Raw genomic sequence first — 21,341 nt, 5'->3', positions numbered from 1 at the left:
ATTATTATTATTATTTTTTTTTTGTTGGCGGGGGGGAATTAGAGCCTAATTAGTCTAAATCCCTATCTTACCTAGTATATATCCTCGTAAACCCACTTGGAAAATGTGTCAAATTGGGAATCAAAAGAAATGGTGAATGGGACCCTTTACGACCTTTTTAGCTAGAATCCAAACATGTAGTGTAATCCATATCCATATTCATGTAGTAAATGTATTTACAATGTAAGGTGAAATAAGGGAGTATATCCACTATGAGGTGATTTTCATACCTTTGAGTTCATCATAAGCTCCTCGAGAGCATATATCTGTAGTTCAAGTCATACAAAACATGTTATCATCATCATCGATGTAATCTAGACTTCATAATGGCTAAATAAGGTTAGGGAGTATACCTTCATCATGAGATGATCCCTTACCGTTGTCAATCGGCAATAAGTTCATTTTAAAATATTTTGCATGCATACACTTGCACACATTCTCTTATACACATAATGCTTCATGCATACATGTAATTTAAAGCATGAAAATGGGGAAGGTCACAATAGGGCACCCTCTTTCATGGTATGCTGCACAAAACCTTCCTACAAAAACTAAACTTATTCTTGAGCACATTATCATTAGCACACATCATGATTAAATGCTAGAAGCTAATGAGTGCGACCTCCATGCGTTGACACTCCCAACTCGAAGTAAAGAAAACAATGCCACTAGTGGGGATATTTCATATATACATGTTTCATACGCATAAACTTAAATTCTCATATATATAAATTCATGCGTACATCATCGTCTTACTAACTAAAACATTTTCCAAAATATACTCAAAGTCTTCACATTTGGCCAAGACTAGATAACCACCAACATAGCAGGTAAGATTGGGTGCCCAACACCTTCTCCATCCTTCAATCGAACTTCCTTACCCTAAGTTCTTGGTTAAGATTAGTTTGGGAGTCACTTTTCAAAGACAATGATTTTATAAAACTTATTTTTGGTGATCATTCACACTTTAATTTCATGAATGGTGACGACTCATAAATCCAAGCAAAATCTACACACTTGTCTACACTAGATTTTTAAATGATCCGTTTAATGACTTTTCTAAATCATATCTGATCTAAAATCCCATACCCATTTTTTATAAACGTCAAATTACTAATTATGACATGGGCCATCCTGGTTGAACACTTGGTGGAGTTGCGAAAATTGCTTTAAATATTAGTGATCGTGCAGTGAAGTTCTTCATTGGAGCTTGTTTGAATTATCGGGGAATCCTATATGGCTAAAAGATTCCATGAGAAAGAATTTTAATTGGAACTTTCAGCACAGATGGAGCTCCAAAAATCTAGTTCAAAGATATATTAGAAATGGATGATGATCTACATAGATGATTGAAAATTTTAGCCTTCGACGATGTCTTACAAAAACCAGTATTCTACCACAAGTCAAAGTGGTCGCTAAATCATATTAATTAGTATCCGAACTACATGATTTTGGAGGTGTGCTACATAATTGGCAAACACACAAGTACTAAAACCTGCAAAATCAATCTCCCAACACATTTCTTTCTCAATTTCATTTCTTAATCATAAAAGAAATAGAAGACTTTTTAGGCAGAGCATCAAATGTACAGTTGAGATGGGAGAATTGTATGCCTCAAATATCATTTGAGGCTATAATTTATTTATTTTTAATCTCAGTTACTTTTAAAATTGGGAAAGAACTACGTTGGACTTTTTAATGAAACTTAACCATCGTGATTTGTCTCACAAATAATACTATAATGAAATAATTAAATAATGATATGTAACAAAATAATTTAATGTAAAATACAAGAGCATAATAAAATTTAACCATGAACTAATGCACAAAATTATGTTTTGTTGGATTCTATGTTTAGGGCATAACACCTATCAATCATTTTTTTAATATTTTATTTAGAGAACATCTAAGTTTTAAAAAACACTCTAAGTAATTAACTTTGGGCTTGGATCTCATATAACAAAACTTAAAGTGTACCTTCACTAAGGGTATCTTTTTATTCTCTAACAACATTGTCGACAACAAATTTCATAATCTACCTGGAAATACGTGAAATAAAATAAAAAAATTAATTTTATTAGTTTTTGATGAAAATTGATATACATTTCTCAGTACACTCAATCAATAGAATGTTTTCCTCTGATTAATAGTCAAGTACAAAATAATGATGTGTAGATTTCTTCTCGTTGACCTTTACTCTTGATCGATAATGAAAGGGATTCTTGATTTGTATGTGGCAGCTTATGATGCTTAATCTTCTATAGTGGGTTTGTATGAATTTCTTATCTCTGGGTTCATGTTTTATCAACTGAGAATGTGGTTCTTGATTTGTAGATGATGGCTTAAAATATTTTATCTTATGTGGAGACTTTGTGTGAATTTTCTTTTTTTTTCAAACTTTAGTACAAGTTCGATTGTATGTGTACACTTGGAGTGTTGCCTTGTACACATGTGGAGCATTGTATTTTGAGAGACATACATCCAGAGACTGCTAACACATTACAAGGGTGAAATCTTTTTTAAGGCTATTGCATTCAATACAAGCCTCACTCTGTTCAAATCAATAATTGTGTCCAATCAGTAGTTCTTTATTTTTCATTATTTTGCTATTTTATTTATTTTATGTCTATATGTTCTATCCTAACAACACAGAACTAGCAAGTGATATGGTGCCCACTTGGTGTGTGCCCAGATTACATGTTTTCTAAGTGCTCTATCATGTCAAATTGCACATAGTAACGGTAAAACACATACTTAAGAGTTTGTTTGTCATATAGCACACAAGGAGGTGTACGAAACATGAACATGTTCTGCATTCAGCTACCATGAGCACCATCTGACATCCCAAGATAGAAGGTACTCTATACTTAGACCCTATTCTTACATATTTGTACTTTCGTTCATGGGGATATAGTGTAGAATGAACCAACTACAACAGAAAATTACTTAAAGGAACCTCGCAGAAGGGCTCCTTTCTAAATAGTCCCTAAGTTTTGCGCAGCAGCTTGATAGGACATTTAGTAAACGTTTTCTTTCTTAATGGTCCCTCGTTACTGGTGAACTCACCATTTCTTTATTTACTATCAAGTTCACCACTTTTTATTATTGTCAAATTCAAATTTAGTGTTAAATTCACAATTTTTACTGTCGAACTCACCACTATTTACTATTGAGATCACCACTTTTTATTTACTATCAAACTCAACACTTTTTATTTACAGTCAAATTCACCACTTTTTAAATAAAAAGTGGTGAACTTGACACTAGTAAAACCCACCCATTTTCAATTTTTGAGTTTTTTCGACTAAAATATATGGAAAGATCAACTAAAAACTTGAGATAACAACTTGTTTAGATCATTTCAACCCTAAAGAACCATTCTTAATCGATTTTCATCGAAAAACTAAGAAAAACAAAGTGAAAAAATCCTAGTTTTTACATATATCTTCAAAATGTTTGAAAAACCCCTTGAAAATGACTTATTCTTCTTTCTTAAATCCTTTCCAACAAAATTGAGTCTCCAAAACTTGATTGAAATGTCAAAAATCCAACTTTTTAGATGAAAACGTTGAGTTTGAATAGTTAGGACATTCAATTATGAGGCATGTGAGAGAAGAGGTCCAAGGACTGTTAAGAAAGAGAAAAGTTTACTAAATGGACTATTAAGAAATCACCCAAAACTTATGAATTATTAAAAAAAAGTCTCTCCGTCAAAGTCCTTTAAGTAATTTTCCCTAACTACAAAGCTTACATATTCTCAAATTAGAAAAATTGTCCACTCTAATAATGCTTACTCTATCTCAAATAGTTATTTGAGATTGAAAAAACCAGTCCATTTTAGTGATCATCAAGTGAGAACAACTTATTCTACCACCCAACATGAACGTATCGTGTAGTCGTCTACATCCCTTGTAAATCAAAAAGCAAGTATAAACTACAAATGGGCTCCATACATCTAAATGGCCCCTTTGAATGAAACAGAATTTTCATAACCCTTATGACGGGGTGTCTAGACTCATAGGCCTGCAGGCCTACGAGACCCTTGAATGACATGGACTTTCCATAACCCAAGTCTATTTATTTATTTATTTTACTTTTTTATTATGACGGGTTGATTTGGACCCATGGGCCCAAGTAGCAAGGGAGAGACAATTGACCTCTTAAAACATCATATCTCACCCAAATCCCCCTAATACATACAATACCCCACAACAAGGGTGCTTGAACTCAAGACCTCTCTCCTTTTTTTGGAAGGAGACCCAGGCCACTATGCCCAATAGTCATTGGTTAACCCAAGCTTATGTTATCACAGATAAAATTCATATCCAAACTTGTAAAAGTGAGAAACGCACCTAATAAACTAGGTCAATCATGATATAGCCAACAAATACATCAAAACAAGTGAGCCCGAAAATTGAATAGTATGGTAATGGGGATCAAATACAATGTGATGGGAAGACTAACCAAAAGTCCTTGAAACCATCATAAATAAATGGGAATGGGAATGAGACCAATTTGACATGGTAAGATGACCACTCATGAAACCATGAGACCAATTTGACATGGCAGGTGCAACCCACCAAAATTGAACGGGGCTAATTTGACCTTTATACCAATTACCAATAGCTCTTCAAGCCAATCACACCCAAAGTACGTAAATACCAAAGCCAAAACAAGTCCGACTTTGAAGCGGTCAGGCCACTTCAAAATTTTGGAGGAACCCTCCTCGTAATATTTCACGCACCTACATTTTCATTTGTAAAAACAGACGTACCCATCAAAAAAAAAAAATCACTTCAACTATAAAGAAGATTAAGCCTATGAGCCCTTCTTTAGTAGCATGGTTTCCTTTTAATGAAGTGTGAAACCCAAAAGAGAATAAATCAAATCTGAAAATCAAGAGAATATTTAATCGATCTTTTTTTCACCACCAAAACTATATGAAATTTGAATATCAACAAATTTGTTGAGTTACCTAATGCCCTTTTGTTTTCAAGATTAAATCAACTTAAAATTTTTAAATATCAAGAGATATCTTGATCAGTCTTCTTCTTTCAATCCAATTTTTATATTATTAGTTAGATGAGAACATTTTCTTACATGAATATAAATAGGACTTAGTTAAATTATTATTTTTATTAATACAAATAGTGTGCAATATTCTTAATTCAGGTGTCCCTAAGACAAAATTTGTTGCACACATTCACAAGGTCTAGTCAACAACTCGTGAGGGAACTCGAACGAATCAAATAATAATATATTAAATTTAATTATTTCAAAATTATTTTTTAGTATTTTAAAATAAAGAAAAACAATTTTTTTCCATAAAAATTATTATATATAACAAAATAACTTAATTGAACTCTTACCTATCCCACACCCTTCATAGTTGTAAAAGCAACAACTTGCACAAGTTGGTGATGGCCCTTTGCTTGTAATTGAAGTGAAATGAACATGAAATGTACATTGTAATTTGTTTAATTTAACAATAATCACCATGAGTTGAAGTAAAAAATTTCACTAAAAATAATCTTGGTGTACTGATCATCACGATCATTGAATCGTGTAGTGGTGATTTGATCTGCTCATATTTACGATGATGATCGAATTAAGATCTTATTGGGATTACAAATATCACATGGAACCATTAATTTTGTGTGAATAAGGGATATTTTTCTATTATCCCAAGTTACCTTGTTTTCATGCTTAGAGTATAATTTAAGAAGTCTTTTTTTTTCCAATCCCAAGATGACTTGGGGGGAGTTAACGTTAGCTTTCATCCATAATTTTTTTAAATAAAAGTTAACCTTTGGAATGTGTGAAAGACACATGGGCATAAGAGTCATTTCTCATATTATAAGTATTAAGGTAGTCTATGGATTTGGATCCGATTGGGTCGATCTGAACCAATCTGATACGAATTGGATTAGATTAAGAACGATCGAAACAGATCGGACCCTTGTTGGATCAGATCTCAATTGTATCAAATTTGAAGTACAAAATATAGATAAACAGAATATATAATATAATTTACATACCTTTGTACATTTAATTCGATGGAGACATGGTCTAACCCGGTCCAACCAGCCACCCGGTCCAGTTTATAGAGCATTGCCCTAGATAATTGAGGATCTTTGAAATTTGTTTTTTCAAGAAGAAATTGGTAAAGACAAGTGTCTTTTACAAAGGTCTATGCTAACAGTCAATGCATAGTGGGGACATTACCATCTCCATAGATTGACTTTTAAAAAATATATATATTTGCAATGTATTAATTATTTAAAAATAAAAAAGGAATTTCAATCATTATGTGATAAATATTTTCACAAAAATGTTATTATAATCATGATCGCGGAATTCTCAAAAAAAAAAAAAAAAAAAATTCAAAATTCATAGAATACGTAGAACAAAGGACCAATCAAGCTACTTGTTTCTGGTGGTGCCTATGTCATTAAATTAGGTGCATCTATATTCTTATTCTTTTCTCAGCCCGCCCCCTAAGCAGCTTAAGCAATAGCGCAGGAATCCTACCTTCGGTTCGCTCCTCAATCCTCAGTTGCTCAACTAATCCTAAAATTTTGAAATTGCTAAAATTCCCTTCGAGGCAACCAGCACCACTCTCTTTGCTTTTCAACCTGGCGGTGGTCGAGCCTTAGCCTCTGCTTATGGAGCCCAAGGAAGATTCCGCTCGAAAAAAGAAAGAGTAAAAAGCATCAATAGACGAATCAACAGATTAATTAATGATAGTTCACTCAATCATCAATATAGGATAAAACCTCAAAATTTTATCTTCTTCGAGACCTACAAATGTTAAGAAGAATATAGGATTTTCAGAGAGGTTAAACCGTTGAAGATAATGTATTTCGAGAAGAAACTTCAAAATATCATTTGTATAATCCTTGATATTTTCTTGTATCTTTTGTAAAATTCATGTACTAATAATCCCCTTTCATTGTCATCCACAATGATTTGTCCCGACTTACTTGATATGTGTGGTTTGTGGGGTATCGCATCGCATGTACCTGAAGGTTGGGTTGAGATATGATATTTTAAGTGACCAGTTGCCTTACCCTTGATAGTTGGGCCTATTGTTCCCAACAATCTCGTTGTAAATAAATAAATAAATAAATAAAAAAAGACCATATCCAATCTTAGTTAAAATGATTATATAAATACTTATAAAATAATATATTTATAAATAAATAAATAAATAAAATTAGAGAGTTACCATTAGCACCCCAACTTTTACTTATTATACTCCAATTTTGTAAATTATTTATCAAATCCCAATTAAAGATAAAAACAGACTCTTTAAACATTACAAAGCTTTGATTAAAGTTATAATCTCAACATTACAAATTATTACATTACTTGTTCAAACAATTTGAGTAGTTGTGACAATTATGATTAGGCATGTATAAAATTCTAATTCTAAAAATTAGAAATCTAGCAAAAAAAAATAAATGAGAGAACCTTCTATTGGCCGTTGGCACCCCAACTTTTACTTATTCTCACCCATTCATTTATTTTCTCTATTTTTAATTGGGGTGTAATAAGTAAAAGTTGGGGTGACAATAGAAGCTCTCAAATATTATGAGCTATTTTTAAGTAGATAAAAATATTATTATATTTAGTTTTGTAATAATAAAGATATTTTAAAGAAAATTAAAGTTGATGCTAACGTGACACAAGCTTTTGAAACATTGACGTCAATAGATAGTGATGTAAAACTTTGGAAGATCTTGTTATATATGAAATGACTAAATTACCCTTGTCGAATTATTTATATCCTCTTGGGACTCTCACTACGACTCGTATACAACAAGTTCTGAAAGAATGTTGAAATCCTCGACACGCACGTGAACTGCATTCGCACGTGCCGTAATACAAGGAAGGAAAATCAAATTTTGAAAGAAAAAGAAATAAAATAATAATTTTCAAAAATGCCCTTAACTGTCATTATTGAGGATGCCACGTGGAGCCCTTTCATTGCTCTATATAAAGGTTCTCATATGTAGTAAGAAGTCACATTGTATGTGTGAGAGAAGATGATGAGGAGAGGTGGGGGTGCATTTGTGTGGGTGGTGATATTAATAGTCATATCCATGTGCACGTGTGTGTCGTACGTGCAAGGTGGGGCCCCGTTACCTCGTAATCGACCAGGTTTGGTGAGGCACTATTACAAGATCAATCACACGTGTGACGATGTGGAGGAGTATATAAAGCATCAAGTGAAGTTGTTTTGGGATAAGGACCCTACCATCACTCCCAAGCTACTTCGATTGCTCTACTCCGACTGTTTCGTTACGGTACGTGTCCTTGTTGTTTAGGGTTGTCAATGGATCGGGTTCGGATCGGATCTGTGTCGATTTGGGACCAATCCAATCAGATAAAATGAGCTCTTGTTGGATTGGGTTTTATTCGATCTCAATATTAAGATCGGAACTTGATTCAATAATTAATCGATGGATTGGATCAGACCCGATTTGAAATACAAAATCTAAATGAACTTTATATTTAAAAACAAAATATATAATATCATTTATATACTTTATCAAATGTTATCGGATCCGGTCCGATAAGATATTGGATTGGAACCTTATCGGATCGGACTCACATTGAAATTCAAATCTAAAGTTATCGGATTGGATTTCGAGTCCAATCGATCCATGATAGCCCAATTGGTGGTGGTGGGTCCCACATGAATGAAATATCTTTTTTTTTTTGTAAATATTTTTTGATTGATTGGTTGTAGGGTTGTGATGCATCAATATTGCTGGATGGGACAGACACAGAGAAAAGTGCAGCTCAGAATATAGGGCTTGGTGGTTTTTTGTTCATAGATATTATAAAAAAGGTGGTGGAAGCTAGGTGCCCAGGAGTGGTCTCATGTGCTGATATTCTCAACCTTGCAGCAAGAGATGCTGTTCATCTGGTATAAATTAAAATAAAAATTAATAATAATATATCTCAATTCATATTTCTACACTCTCATGGGTTGGATCTGATTTCGGATCATGTCGATTTGGATCCAATCCAATATGAATCGAATTATATCCCCGATTTGATGACCTATAAAGTCTTCAGCCTAGCAAACAAAGTACGAAAGGCTTACATGCGCAAGTAGCAAACGTAACCCCCAGAAAGAACAATAATCCTTTAGCACTTCGGCCCATAACTCTTGTCCAGCCGAAGACTTACATTATTGGATTGAAACTTCTTGGGTTTCGATATTTGAATCCAAATCCAAGTAAAAAATAATTGGATCAGGTGTATATATATATAGATACACATATATGAAATTTTGAGATATTTTCATGAAATCTACCAAAATATTTTTATTTCAACTAGGGTTGATACAAAATTTAATTAATAGTTTCTTTTGAGCATATTTTGGTGAAAATTACTAATGGTTTTGAAAATATTTCAATAAATACTGAATTTTGATTGAAATAATCAATTTTTGAGGTATAAAATGCAAGATTTCAGTTACGTATTTGTATCAATTACGAACAAAATATTTTTATAAAAAATTAATAATATATAATAATTTTTTCCATTGATCTCTTGGATCATGTGTGGGCCCGAGTTTAGGGGCAAAGATGCAGTGAAAGAATTTGTATTAATATTGTGACACGTGTGAGCTAATTAACAGGCAGGTGCACCATCTTATCCTGTTCTAACGGGCAGAAAGGATGGGTTTACATCAAAGAAGGCATCAGTGGACCTTCCATCACCGTCGATCTCATGGGAATCAGCTCTTGCTTACTTCAAATCCAAAGGTCTAGATGTATTAGATCTGGGAACCCTCTTAGGTAATATAAATATATATATATTATTAGATCTACAGCTGTCAGTGGATCGGGTTTAGTTCAGATTGGCCTGATCTAGATCCGTTTCTTTATCTTATTGGATTCAGTCCTTATCATGTCGGACCCATTTCAGATCTCACTATATGCATCCAAAACCTATCCATAAACAATTGGATTGAGTCAAATTCGTTTAAATATAATATATTTTTCTCACATCAAACCCCTTTCCGATTTTGACACATCAGATCAGACTATTATTGGATCAAGTTTTATGGAATCTCAATAATAAGCTCCAAACCTGATCCAATTACAATCGGGCCGGGTCAAATCTAATTTGATATGCAAAATCTAAATAAATTTCATATATATATAATATATATAAACAAAATATAGAACATAATTTACATATTTTCTCATGTTTTATTGGATTGGGGTTCAATTTGCGGATTCTGACCCAAACCTCTTTATCTATGGTTTTGTTAATCGTAACAGGAGCACACACAATGGGCTTGACTCGTTGCCACTACATCCTGGACCGTCTCTACGATTTCAACGGTACCCGCAAACCAGATCCAAACATGGACCGATCGTTCTTAGCCGAAATGAGGAAGAAATGCCCACCCAAGACAAAGAAAGGTCAACCCGATCCACTTGTATTTCTAAACCCAGAATCTGGTCCAAAGTACAGCTTCAACAATTCCTATTACTCTCGAGTTCTAAGAAAAAAAGCTGTTCTTGGAATCGATCAACAACTTCTATTAGGCAACGATACAGTACAGATCACAAACGAATTTGCAGATGGGTTCGAAGATTTCAGGAAATCGTGGGCTTTGTCGATGAGTCGAATGGGAAGTATTGGAGTCCTAACTGGGAATAATAAGGGGGAGATACGTAAGAATTGCAGGATGAACAATCCAAAATAGTAATTAGAAATGGTGGGTTTTCATTTTAAGGAATTTTAGTGAAGTTAAGGGGAACCATTTATAAATAAAGAGATATAATCTGCTCTTATCTGTTTAATAAACAAATTATTTTCACATAAAGTGATCATTCTTACTAATGCTGAAGTCTGTGTATGATAATACCATAGTTTTGATATTTGAAAAGTCAACTGTAAAGTCAACTCCATGACTCACAAATCAACTTAGCCAAGTCAAATAATCAACTTGTGATCAGTAATTAGTCGGTGAAAGTAGACTATACATCCAGGTTGTAGTAGAAACATTCATAAACTTTAATCAACTTGGCATCTTCAACGAGTGAAATAAAGATAAAGATATTATAAATATATAAAGCAACTTTTAATATTTCAATATGTTGTCCATAAAAATTTTATATATAACTGCATAACTAGGTCAAGTTTCGGGCCAAGTCACCTAAAAATCCAATTGAGTAGGATCTACATAGCCGAGTTTCAGATCAACTCAAATGAATTTTAAAACTAAAACTAATGGTGTACTGTTCATACCTAAAATAAATAATAATAATAATAATAAATCCGGTCCCAAGATCAAAACTTGACGAGTCAACTTGATTTGGTGAATTTAAGTTTCAAGTTGACATTTAAATGTTACAACACCATTAAAAATAAAATGAACTTGAATCAGTTTTCAAAAAATTCTATATTTAGACAATGGTTTTGATAACTAACAGGTTTTTTTTTCCTTTTTCAGCAAAAAATAAAGTATGGAATTTCATTTGTTAATGGTTAGAAAGCTCTGAAAGAAAGTTTAGCCCACACAGTCACATTTTGTAAACTCTCCATTGAATTTCATTTCTGTATCACAAAATTTGAATATTTACATATACAGATGAGAAGCCAGCAATCAAAATTGATTAACCATATCATTTCCGGATAAATAGAACCAAAATTTAAAAAATAATAATAAAAGATATTGTGGGTGCTGTGCTTTTCTTCGCTTACCAGTAACACGTATCCATGACAATGTAGCAACTACATGATCAAACCTTTTGCAACTAACAAGAAACTTCTTCCTCTTAAAATCTTCATTGGCTTCAAAAAAAAAAAAAAAAGACACATTAGTTAAGGTCTCAATTATAAAATGAAATGAACCCATAATTATTCGGCTTAATTGAGCAAACAAAAAGTTGGATTCATGAATCATGTTTGCTAATACAGGTAAAAATTTGTTGATCAGCAATGAGATGTTTTTTCGTAAGTAAAAACATTTGTTAGTCATGAAGGTGGCTTTGCTCTGTAGGAGAGGTTGACATGACCTCTAAAGGGGGAGAAACGAAGAAGCCAACACCCAATAAAATATGAAACAAGAAGAAAGTGGTACCAAATGATACTTGCTCGAATGAAGGAGAATGACAAACACACTCTTTACAGAAATACATAAGTGTTGTGTTTTAAATATGAGCATGAACTAGACGGCCAATGACATAGATGCATGAGTCGCTAATATACAACCCACCCTTCTTTTATTAGTTACGTTGCACAATATCTTCTTGGACAAGTCTGGATAATTTCAGTTAGAAATATTAAACAAATAAAACATAAAGCTCTGTATTGATGAGCACAACAATATATTGAATCCCATTACTCAAAACAGAATAAAGTTACACAGTCGATACCAATCAAATAATGTTGGGAATTCAAAGAAATCCTTGAACAATTTCTCATGTACATAGAATGTGAAAAATAAACAATAAAAAGAGAGTTATTTACCTTGTGTTAAATGTGAAAGTGAGATTGAAGCCACAAGCAACCGAATGGATCCTCGATTGCCTGATTATTGGTTATTGCTTTCAACTTCCCCAACATAAGACAGAAATCACATTGCTGTGTCATGTCAAACTTGAGCCCGGAAACAAGGATTATTTGTACCAACTCAAGTGCCACTATCATAAATGTATAATACATGTGATGATAGTCTTCCTTGTGGTAATAAATGGACAAAGGAGCACCTTGGGTCATTGTTCTGAACTGCATGGGCTCTTGCGCTTGACTATCTGGTTGAAACAGGACACAACTTTCAAAACACGCTCTCTAAATATATATATATATATATTTATATATAGTGTCACACCTTAATTTTCCAATGGGATTGCATACTAAATGCTCATTCATTAGTAAAGAGAACTTCTATCGCCACACCACTTTTTTTTATACAAACAGCACCACAAGATGTGTGCTAATTCTTTGGTGATCTACATATGAATTGGGGTAGCGTTAGCAAAAGTTGATGTGGCAATAGAATCTCAATCAACTAGGATTGGATGTAGTTTTGGCACTGAATACACTGGTAGAAAAACACTGATTGGAAAGAAGGAACCATGGTCAATATACTCTGGAGGCTATATGCAAGACGTCCTATGAACTGATGTTCTGGTTAGACTACTAAATGCATCGACTACTTGAAGAGACATGCAGCACAACTATTGCTGTTATTGCAAAGTTCATTGCACCATGCTTTGTTAATCTCTCTTAAAGCAGAAACCATCAACATGAGGCAGTATAGAGCAAAAGTCATGGCATTAGAGTAAAAAACACGTGATGTATTTTTCTTTCTTCAAATAAGCAAGATTACTAGAACCTTAAGATAGCTAACCGTTCAAGGCAGGACTACGCAAAACAATAGAACCAAACACCTAACCTTGTAGATGTACTTCTTTCGAAGTTTGATGGCTGTACATATGCATCTCTTGACCTTGATCTTCAGCATATTATCATTGAACATCTGCAAGATGTTGCAGAGTGACAATTTATTTCACTAAACTAATAACCAAAAATTGTTATTATGTAGTAGATAGATTACTAGTGTGCAAGGTTAAACTCTTAGTTTCAGTGTCTCTTTCGGTCAACCTCAAAAATGAAAATATTTCGATCATTCTGGGAATTACACAATCATCATTGTAACTAAGAAAATGGTGTGGAATGATGGAAATAGTGAGGAAGTTTCATTGACACCATATGAAATGATGAAGCAAACAAGCTCATAAAACATCAAACTACAATATATGATCATATGGAGTGTGGAAATGAAGATCAATTGAGATCAGCTACACAACGCAGATATCTGAGAATCTAAGAAAAAAATATATATATTATTCATGAAAATGAGAATAGAAATGTCATATTAACTACATACACCATAATAAGTAATACACTTGCTTAATTGAACAAACTATTAAGTATTACATTCACATATTATTTGTATTTTTAAATACATATTATGAATGAATTGCTAGTATGTATAACAAATTAGGAGGAGAATTGTATCTGTATGTTGCTTATAAAAGCATGCCAATATGTTAAGACTACATCAAGATAAGATAGATAGATACCTGATGGTGTTGTAAAATTTGATTTTATTTATCAAAAAAAGATACCTGATGGTGTTGTATGAAAAAAATACCGTTTAAGTGGAAAAGTGACCCGACATCCACCCAAAACCAACACGTTGGCCGTTCAAAAGTCTTTATATTAAACTGTAAAAGTGGTGCGAGAAGAAAGATCTACGGAGATGAAGGTAAGAAGAAAGAGGAGAATAGAAGAGCAAGAGTTGGGGGGGGTCCTCCTTTTCTTTCCCCAAGGACCTCTATTGATTGGCAATTGGGCAGGAAAAGACGAAAATATCCCTCTCTTGACATGCACCTTGTTCAACACTGACTACCTAAGTACATGTCACATGCCGGTTTGCAAGCTTCAAGTGTCAGTGTTGGCATATTTTCTATTGATGGTGACCCTAGCAAGGCGTTGCCTTCAATGTGGTCAAAGTGAAGAGATGATGCCTCTGGGTCAACTCTTTCGTGCCTCCAGACTAATGCAACTGTAATTGACATTCTTAGATTTTGCCATTTGTAACAATGATAACGCATCTACGTGTATGTTCATTTTGCACCATCTACACAAACTAATCACAATTTGCCTCTATTAACAAATGAATATTCTGTAACTTCCAAGTCTTTTCTATAAGTAATTAACTTTTGTTATTTTTTATAAAGGTTATCAATATTTTTAGAATAATGTTTTCAATAAAGAATACCTATTATCACATTTTATTGTTTATCAAAATATTCCCATTGAAATATTGCACTACCAGAAATTTTATTATTTCGGTAGAAATTCATTGTCTACCAAAATATTTTGAACTATTTTGTGAAATGAATAATAAGTTTCTGCTGAAATATCCACAAGAAACTATCAGTAAATTTCACGGCCAACATTTTTGTGATAGAAATATTAAGTGGGATATGTCAAAATCTAATGCTATGCTAATATCCATCAATTTATGTAACAAGAAATACTTGATGTTACAAAAGTCAGGATTAATAAGCATGTCAATGAGAGGAAACAGGAAAAACTGTGAAATAGCCTTCTAAGTTAGTAAACAACATATTCTAAAGAGATATATATGCAACAATGTTTTCAAACATGGACTGGGGCGAAGCACTGCAATTTCCTAAACCATGAGACCAAAGCCTAACTATTATTCCTTGATACCAGAGTAAATATAGATAAATAAAAGAATTTTGATTTTCAAAAAGAAATTCAGGAAAACGAGGTAATGATGGATTTCAAGAAACAATCATTAAAAAAACAAAATTTCCATAGACTAACTATGAGCAGTAGTAACAGAATGCAAACTCCGGAAAACACACCTACCTTTATCAAATCATCAATGGAATGTGTTTCTTTGATGATTTTTTGCCGGTTTATAACAAGGATCGCTGCTACACAGAACACAGGTAGTTCGTCATCCCCATTCCTCGTAGATGAGACTGAATTACAAATCTGCATGCGGTCATTCCTTGACCAAAAACTCCTGGTCAAACCACAAAATGGGTAACTGGATGCTGATTTTATTCCATTGTTGTCAGACACAGAGGATTCTACATTTCCATTTTTGGAATGTGAGCCTCCCCCCTTTGAACTTTCATTACAGTTCTCCATATTTTCTTCTACTGTCTCTGCACCCGAATCCCTTGGAAGATGTAAAATCAATGGCTCAAGACAATTCTCCTCTAATTCCTGAGCTATGGATTCATCAAAATCGGCAGCCCACATCATCTGCAGAAAGAAAGGGCATTAACACAAGATGTCATCTATTCTTAAGGTGAAAAAGCAAATTTAAGAGGGGATACAAAAAGGGAAAATTTGATTGCACTACTGTTCAATTTCTTTACAGAAACCAACTTCAAATTATATGTACTGTGATAGACCGAAATCAGTGTACATGTTTCGTTTTATCCATTTGATAAACTTATAGCCTTCCACATGTACCACTACTTTCCTTTTCTTTTTTTTGGTTCTTGGAAATGGCGACTCCTCTCATGAAACTACAGACTCAGGTTCCCATGGACATGCAATGCACATGCCATTATCATTATTAATCTGTTACATGCCTTCTTTCACAAGTGATGCAAGATATCACAATGGTGAGAATTTGATCATATAATTTTTGGTAAATATACATGTTCCAAACACTAGTGGCAGTTCTCAGCTTCCTTCCAATACTCCCTATCGGACCTAGAGCTATTGACACTAAATAGAATATATGTCCGTGTCATGTAATTACAAAGTGCCAGAAACATTGATCCCACAAACCTCATGTAGAGAAATCGATCCAAGAACCATAAAGAAAAAAATAAATAAGGATGCAATCACACAGAAACACAGAGATTTATGTGGTTCCCTCAAGATTGACGTATGTCCACGGATCGATCAAAATACTATTAAAGATCAAAAGTTTGCATTATGGCCTGCTACTTCCGGTCACAATGGCTAAACAATGTTTTCAAACATGGGACCATGAGACAAGGCTCTTCAATGGCCCTAAGCATGAGGTGAGGACGCAAACCTCATGACCACGCCTTTTAAAATGAATACTAAAAATAGATAAATAAATATAAATAATAGGATAAGTTCAACAAAAGAATATTTTGGGAAGAGATGTAAAAAATGTTCATTTATTTCCAATGAGACCAAAGAGATGTTTTTGTTGCATTTATTTAAAAAAGGGTCAGGGTAAGCAAAAGAATGAAACTAGAAATGGTTCACCTTATCAGGGGTGTCAATGGGTACCAATTTAACCCGAATGGGAACCGATAGGATGGCTCTAGATCCCTGTTTATTGGAAGTTTGAAACTGATTAGAGTTGGGTCTCTAGGAACAGAACCAGAGAGAACAAAAACCGATAAGAACCGAGAATCCAAACCATTTAAAGAGAAAAAAATTTATGGTTTCATCAATTTGAGAATTGAAACTAAGAAAGGGTTCCAGTTCCTTTAGGAACCAAATTGGAATAACCCATTGAAACTCCTTAATGTATGCTCATCCAAAATTACCACAACAGCATACGCACACAGAGGAACACCTTTGATGCGTTAAAAAAAAAAAAAAAAAAAAGCGTGAGTATACGCCTTTTTTTAAACTTCAAAGGCTAAGGTGTACGCCTCAGGAGCATTTTTTATTTTATTAATGTGCCTAGGATTATAATGGAAAAGCTTCGCCCTTGATGTGCTAGCCTCATAGGCCTTTTAAAGTGCAGCAGATAAGAGTACAAACCTCCCACATATAAAGGGCTTCATTGAAGGACAACTCCCGACGGAAGAGCACCAACAGCATCCGGAAGGCAAAATGAAGGCTTTCAGCACCTATTAATGACAAATGTGCAAACATTTCTCTGTCTATTAATCCCAATATCTTCCACAGTGCTTGCAATTGCTTCATCACTCCAGTTGGTCCTTCCATCTGAAAATTTTCACGCTGGGAAGTATACAAAAAGTACTATGTTAATAGAAGAATAACCAGCCAATCCAGGATAATAGAGTGGACAGTAGATGATTTAGCTCGAGATGTTTGCAAGTATGAGAATACCATTCGCCTTAGAAGCATCTCAAAGCACCAAAATGCATCTGCATTATCCTCATAGAGAACAACAAAAGGAGACAGCAAATCGCTCATACCTAAAATCAGATTTTCAGTTACAATAGATGACCATTCAAATGTCTTAAATTTGATATAAACTAATTCGATAACATGTAGCTTCATAATGAACTCCAAGAAGGAAAGAAATTCAGAAATTAATCTTCAAGAAAACTGAGAAAAGGTTCCACAAAAGAAAGGAAGAGGGAGAACCTTGACAGTATCCAGTAGCAGGATCAACCCATGCATAAACAGCAAGAATATCTGACATCCTTGCCATATTCTTTGTATCCTCGTAAAATTCAAGATGGTTATCCGTTCTCACCACATCAACAACTGAAAAGGCATCAATTTTTTCAGGCCATGAAGAATAAAAGAGGCTAGTCTATCCATGGTATAAGCAAGGGTATTTTAGAACACCCCCCCCCCCACACACCCTAAAAATTGGTGATATTAGGTTTACCCCCTTGCAAAATTCAAGATTAGGCTTACCCCCCTTGACTGTAAGTCAACATTGTGTTTTCTTGATGATTTAACAGTGAAATTTTGATGTTTTTCAAAACGCTATTTAAAAATTTTAATTACTAGATCAAAATTTCACAGTTAAATCATCGAGAAAATGCAAGGTTGACTTATGGTCAAGGGGGGTAAACCTAATATTGCATTTTGCAAGGGGGTAAACCTAATATCACCAATTTTACAGGGAGTTTTTCCAGAATACCTACAAACAATTAAACTCTGGAAGAGGAAAAAAATATAACTAGTTTACCTATTCGATGAAGCGTCCAAAGCCATTCAGAAACTCTGTCTTCACGGATAGTCTCTCCTTGAGATATAGTTGCATTTATCATGGATGTTTCGGGTACATCTGATATTCTCAGTCTGTTTATTTTAGTTTTATGTCCAAAATTATCTGATTCTGCTACTTGTTCATGGACATCTGAATCAAACATTTCAGTTTCAGAGTTACTTGCACATGAGACATCATTAGATGGTGAACCATTTGATTCTATGATTAGATCTACATTGTTATTAATTTGAAAACTATGCATGTTTTCATCGTCCAATCCTAATTTTCTTTCTCTACATAATCTATCATCATGCACTCCGCAATGTTTTGTATCATTAACACTCTTCTTGAACAAATCTGTGACAGGTAAAGGAGGAAAGTCAAAATAATTCTCAGTCCCATGCGAACCATCATGAGCTTCTCTCCCTGATTTTGGGGAAAAGCAATTGTACCGGCCAGAAGAACACATAGCACAAGAAGAGTCATACATTGCACTATCTGTGCTTCCTCTAACACTCACAAGGTCAGCTGAGTCACTAGAGCTTTCCCTTTGGCACGTATATGATGAATCTGTACAATTATTATTCCAATCACGATAAGTCTCTATTTGGTTAGAAGCATCAAGAGTATCTGATCTACTTTCGACTTCTGCTTCCATTTTACCACTATCTTTAGACAGAGTCCTCGCATCCATCACTTTGGAACCCACAACATACGCAAGAGAACCAGTCCCAATACTTGAATGCATCATTTGACATTGCTTGATTAAATTGTTATATCGTTCCCTGCATGATAGTTGCAATAAAAAAATGTAATCACAAATCTAAGTAATTTCACAAGTTTCTTAGATATTCATTTGGCAATCATAAAGCATGTCAAGTTTCAAAAATCAAAAGTATGATTCTCCATTTGACATGAAATAAACACTATAAAACATGCTTCAACGAATCATTCCATCCTGTAATGTCTCAGACAACATGCCTCGGTCTAGGGGATGAGACAAGCAACATTAAGAATTTGTCTAGGCATTCTCTGTTTATATCATTCTTAATCAAATGCCTTGATTTTCTATGACATAATGCAAGATTGAGACATTAAACTATGCTTAAACATACATGATAAACTGACTTGATGATCCAAGAAAAAAGTTGTTTAAATATATAATAAAGTGGAACTAAAGGTGCCAGCTTGCTAAGTTGGTTAAATTCGTGAGTGATGATACCACGACCTGGGCTCAAGACCCACCTTTATCAACTAATTACTAACCACCAAACCAATTGCTTATCATAAAAATAAAGTGAAACTAGAGAGCGCATACTATCATATAATGAAAGAGATGGAATAAGTTTCATTTAGAATTGGAAAAATAAACAGAATGAGCAGTGAGTAACATGATCATAATCCTAAGGGATTACAGAAGAAAAAAAAGGTCCCTGACCTCCGGGCCATCCTTAGCTGCTTCCGATACTCTGTAGTGCTGCCCAAAGAATAACAACCAAGAAGAAACTCCCATACTTCTGCCCTTATAGATGGATCCACACCCTGACCATGCAGGAAATAAAGTTCATGTCAGTTTAAAGAAGACCAGAATCTTTTCCAATCCTCCCCAAAATAAAATCCATTCACAGCATATTAAACTATATATTTCCAAGACTTCGCCTCATGAAGCGGAGGTCTTGAGTTCAAATCCCACCTAAGAGGCAATCCTCAGGGATTTATCCCAGAAATTACCTGGTGCGTGTAGGGGGAGAGGAGGATTAGTCAGGTGCTCAAAAGGCCCGGATAATATATATATATATATATATATATATATATATATATATGTAGGGTAGCGTTCAGGTGCCAAATTCCTAGCCAAAGTGTTTTGTCCTATATGGGCTAAAAGTTTCAGAATGGGCTGATTTTTTGTGAAGGTAATCTCTCTCCTCACAAAAAAAATCAGCCAATTCTGAAACTTCCAACCCCAGTTCAAAAGTTGAAGATTCGTGGACCGTTAGTTTATAAGCCACTTTTGATGGGAATAGAATTTTCAGAATGGGCTCATTTTTTGTGAGGATGATCTCCTCACCATAGACATCATGCTCACCAAAAATCAGCCCATTCTGAAACTTTTAGCCCATATAAGACAAAACTTTGGCTAGGAATTTGGTTGTTCCATATATATATACATGATCATCTTCAACGAACAAAATTATCAAAGACCTAGCTATTCCACTCCAACCAAATACCCCAACAAACGGCAAAAGAGATTAGAGATGGGTGGAGCCAGGATTTTCTTGTAGTGGGGGGCAAACTATGGTTAGTTGTATAGTTGAAGAACTTGAAGATGAATGGTTTTAGGGAGAAATTCAGAGATTTTAGGTTAGAAGTTGAATAAAAGGATATTTAGATCATTTCCAATTACTATATGAGAAGGCCCGGTCAAGAGGCAATGTCATCAATAAAAAATTGAAAAAGGAGGGGGGGGGGGGCAAAAATTGGAGGGAGGTGAGGGTGTGCAGGCAAATGGGGAGAGAGGTAAGGGAGTGCGGACAAATGGGGCATGTAAATAGTTGAAAATATAGAGGTGTCTCAAAGTTCTGTGGGGGCAATTGCCCCCACTAGCTCCTTACTGGCTCCGTCCCTGATTAGAGACCATAAGATACATTTTTTAGAAGGATTCCTTTCAAATAACCAACAATGGAAGAGATCAAGGAGTAAAGAAGGGAAGCACCAGGAGACTTTAAATAAGGAAATAAAATGTGCTCAGACCTCTCTAGAAAAGGAGCATGAATCAAGAGGTGATTAGTCGATTCCCCATTCAATT

The 21,341-nt window shown here is 34.3% G+C and overlaps 2 protein-coding genes across 3 annotated transcripts in view; one reads left to right on the top strand and one right to left on the bottom strand.

Annotated features, from left to right (window-relative positions):
- Window positions 1-8,105: 8,105 nt before the first annotated feature.
- On the top strand, window positions 8,106-10,818 carry LOC147382218 (Peroxidase superfamily protein). The gene is made up of 4 exons (XM_086429410.1): window positions 8,106-8,348; window positions 8,795-8,974; window positions 9,695-9,854; window positions 10,344-10,818. The coding sequence occupies exons 1-4, from the start codon at window positions 8,145-8,147 to the stop codon at window positions 10,772-10,774; spliced, it is 975 nt and encodes a 324-aa protein (XP_086285536.1). The 5' UTR covers window positions 8,106-8,144; the 3' UTR covers window positions 10,775-10,818.
- Window positions 10,819-11,599: 781 nt separating this feature from the next.
- LOC147382217 (uncharacterized) overlaps window positions 11,600-21,341 on the bottom strand; it is a 31,322-nt gene continuing 21,580 nt past the window's right edge. The window contains exons 4-12 of one of the 2 annotated variants that reach the window (XM_086429408.1): window positions 19,974-20,077; window positions 18,515-19,320; window positions 17,959-18,081; window positions 17,698-17,786; window positions 17,386-17,586; window positions 15,484-15,888; window positions 13,472-13,555; window positions 12,544-12,827; window positions 11,600-11,865 (exon numbers count right to left, since the gene is read on the bottom strand). In XM_086429408.1, the coding sequence (XP_086285534.1) occupies window positions 12,789-12,827; window positions 13,472-13,555; window positions 15,484-15,888; window positions 17,386-17,586; window positions 17,698-17,786; window positions 17,959-18,081; window positions 18,515-19,320; window positions 19,974-19,984 (1,758 nt within the window). In that variant the 5' untranslated portion in view covers window positions 19,985-20,077 and the 3' untranslated portion in view covers window positions 11,600-11,865; window positions 12,544-12,788. The remainder of the gene's footprint in view (window positions 11,866-12,543; window positions 12,828-13,471; window positions 13,556-15,483; window positions 15,889-17,385; window positions 17,587-17,697; window positions 17,787-17,958; window positions 18,082-18,514; window positions 19,321-19,973; window positions 20,078-21,341) is intronic. The other variant, XM_086429409.1, reaches the window with a different exon arrangement.

Source organism: Akebia trifoliata, chromosome 16 (assembly GCF_017979445.1).
Source record: "Akebia trifoliata isolate Shusen 1 chromosome 16, ASM1797944v1, whole genome shotgun sequence".
NCBI lineage: Eukaryota > Viridiplantae > Streptophyta > Magnoliopsida > Ranunculales > Lardizabalaceae > Akebia > Akebia trifoliata.
Note: the sequence above shows the minus strand (reverse complement) of the source record. Positions and strands in the feature narration are given on the sequence as shown.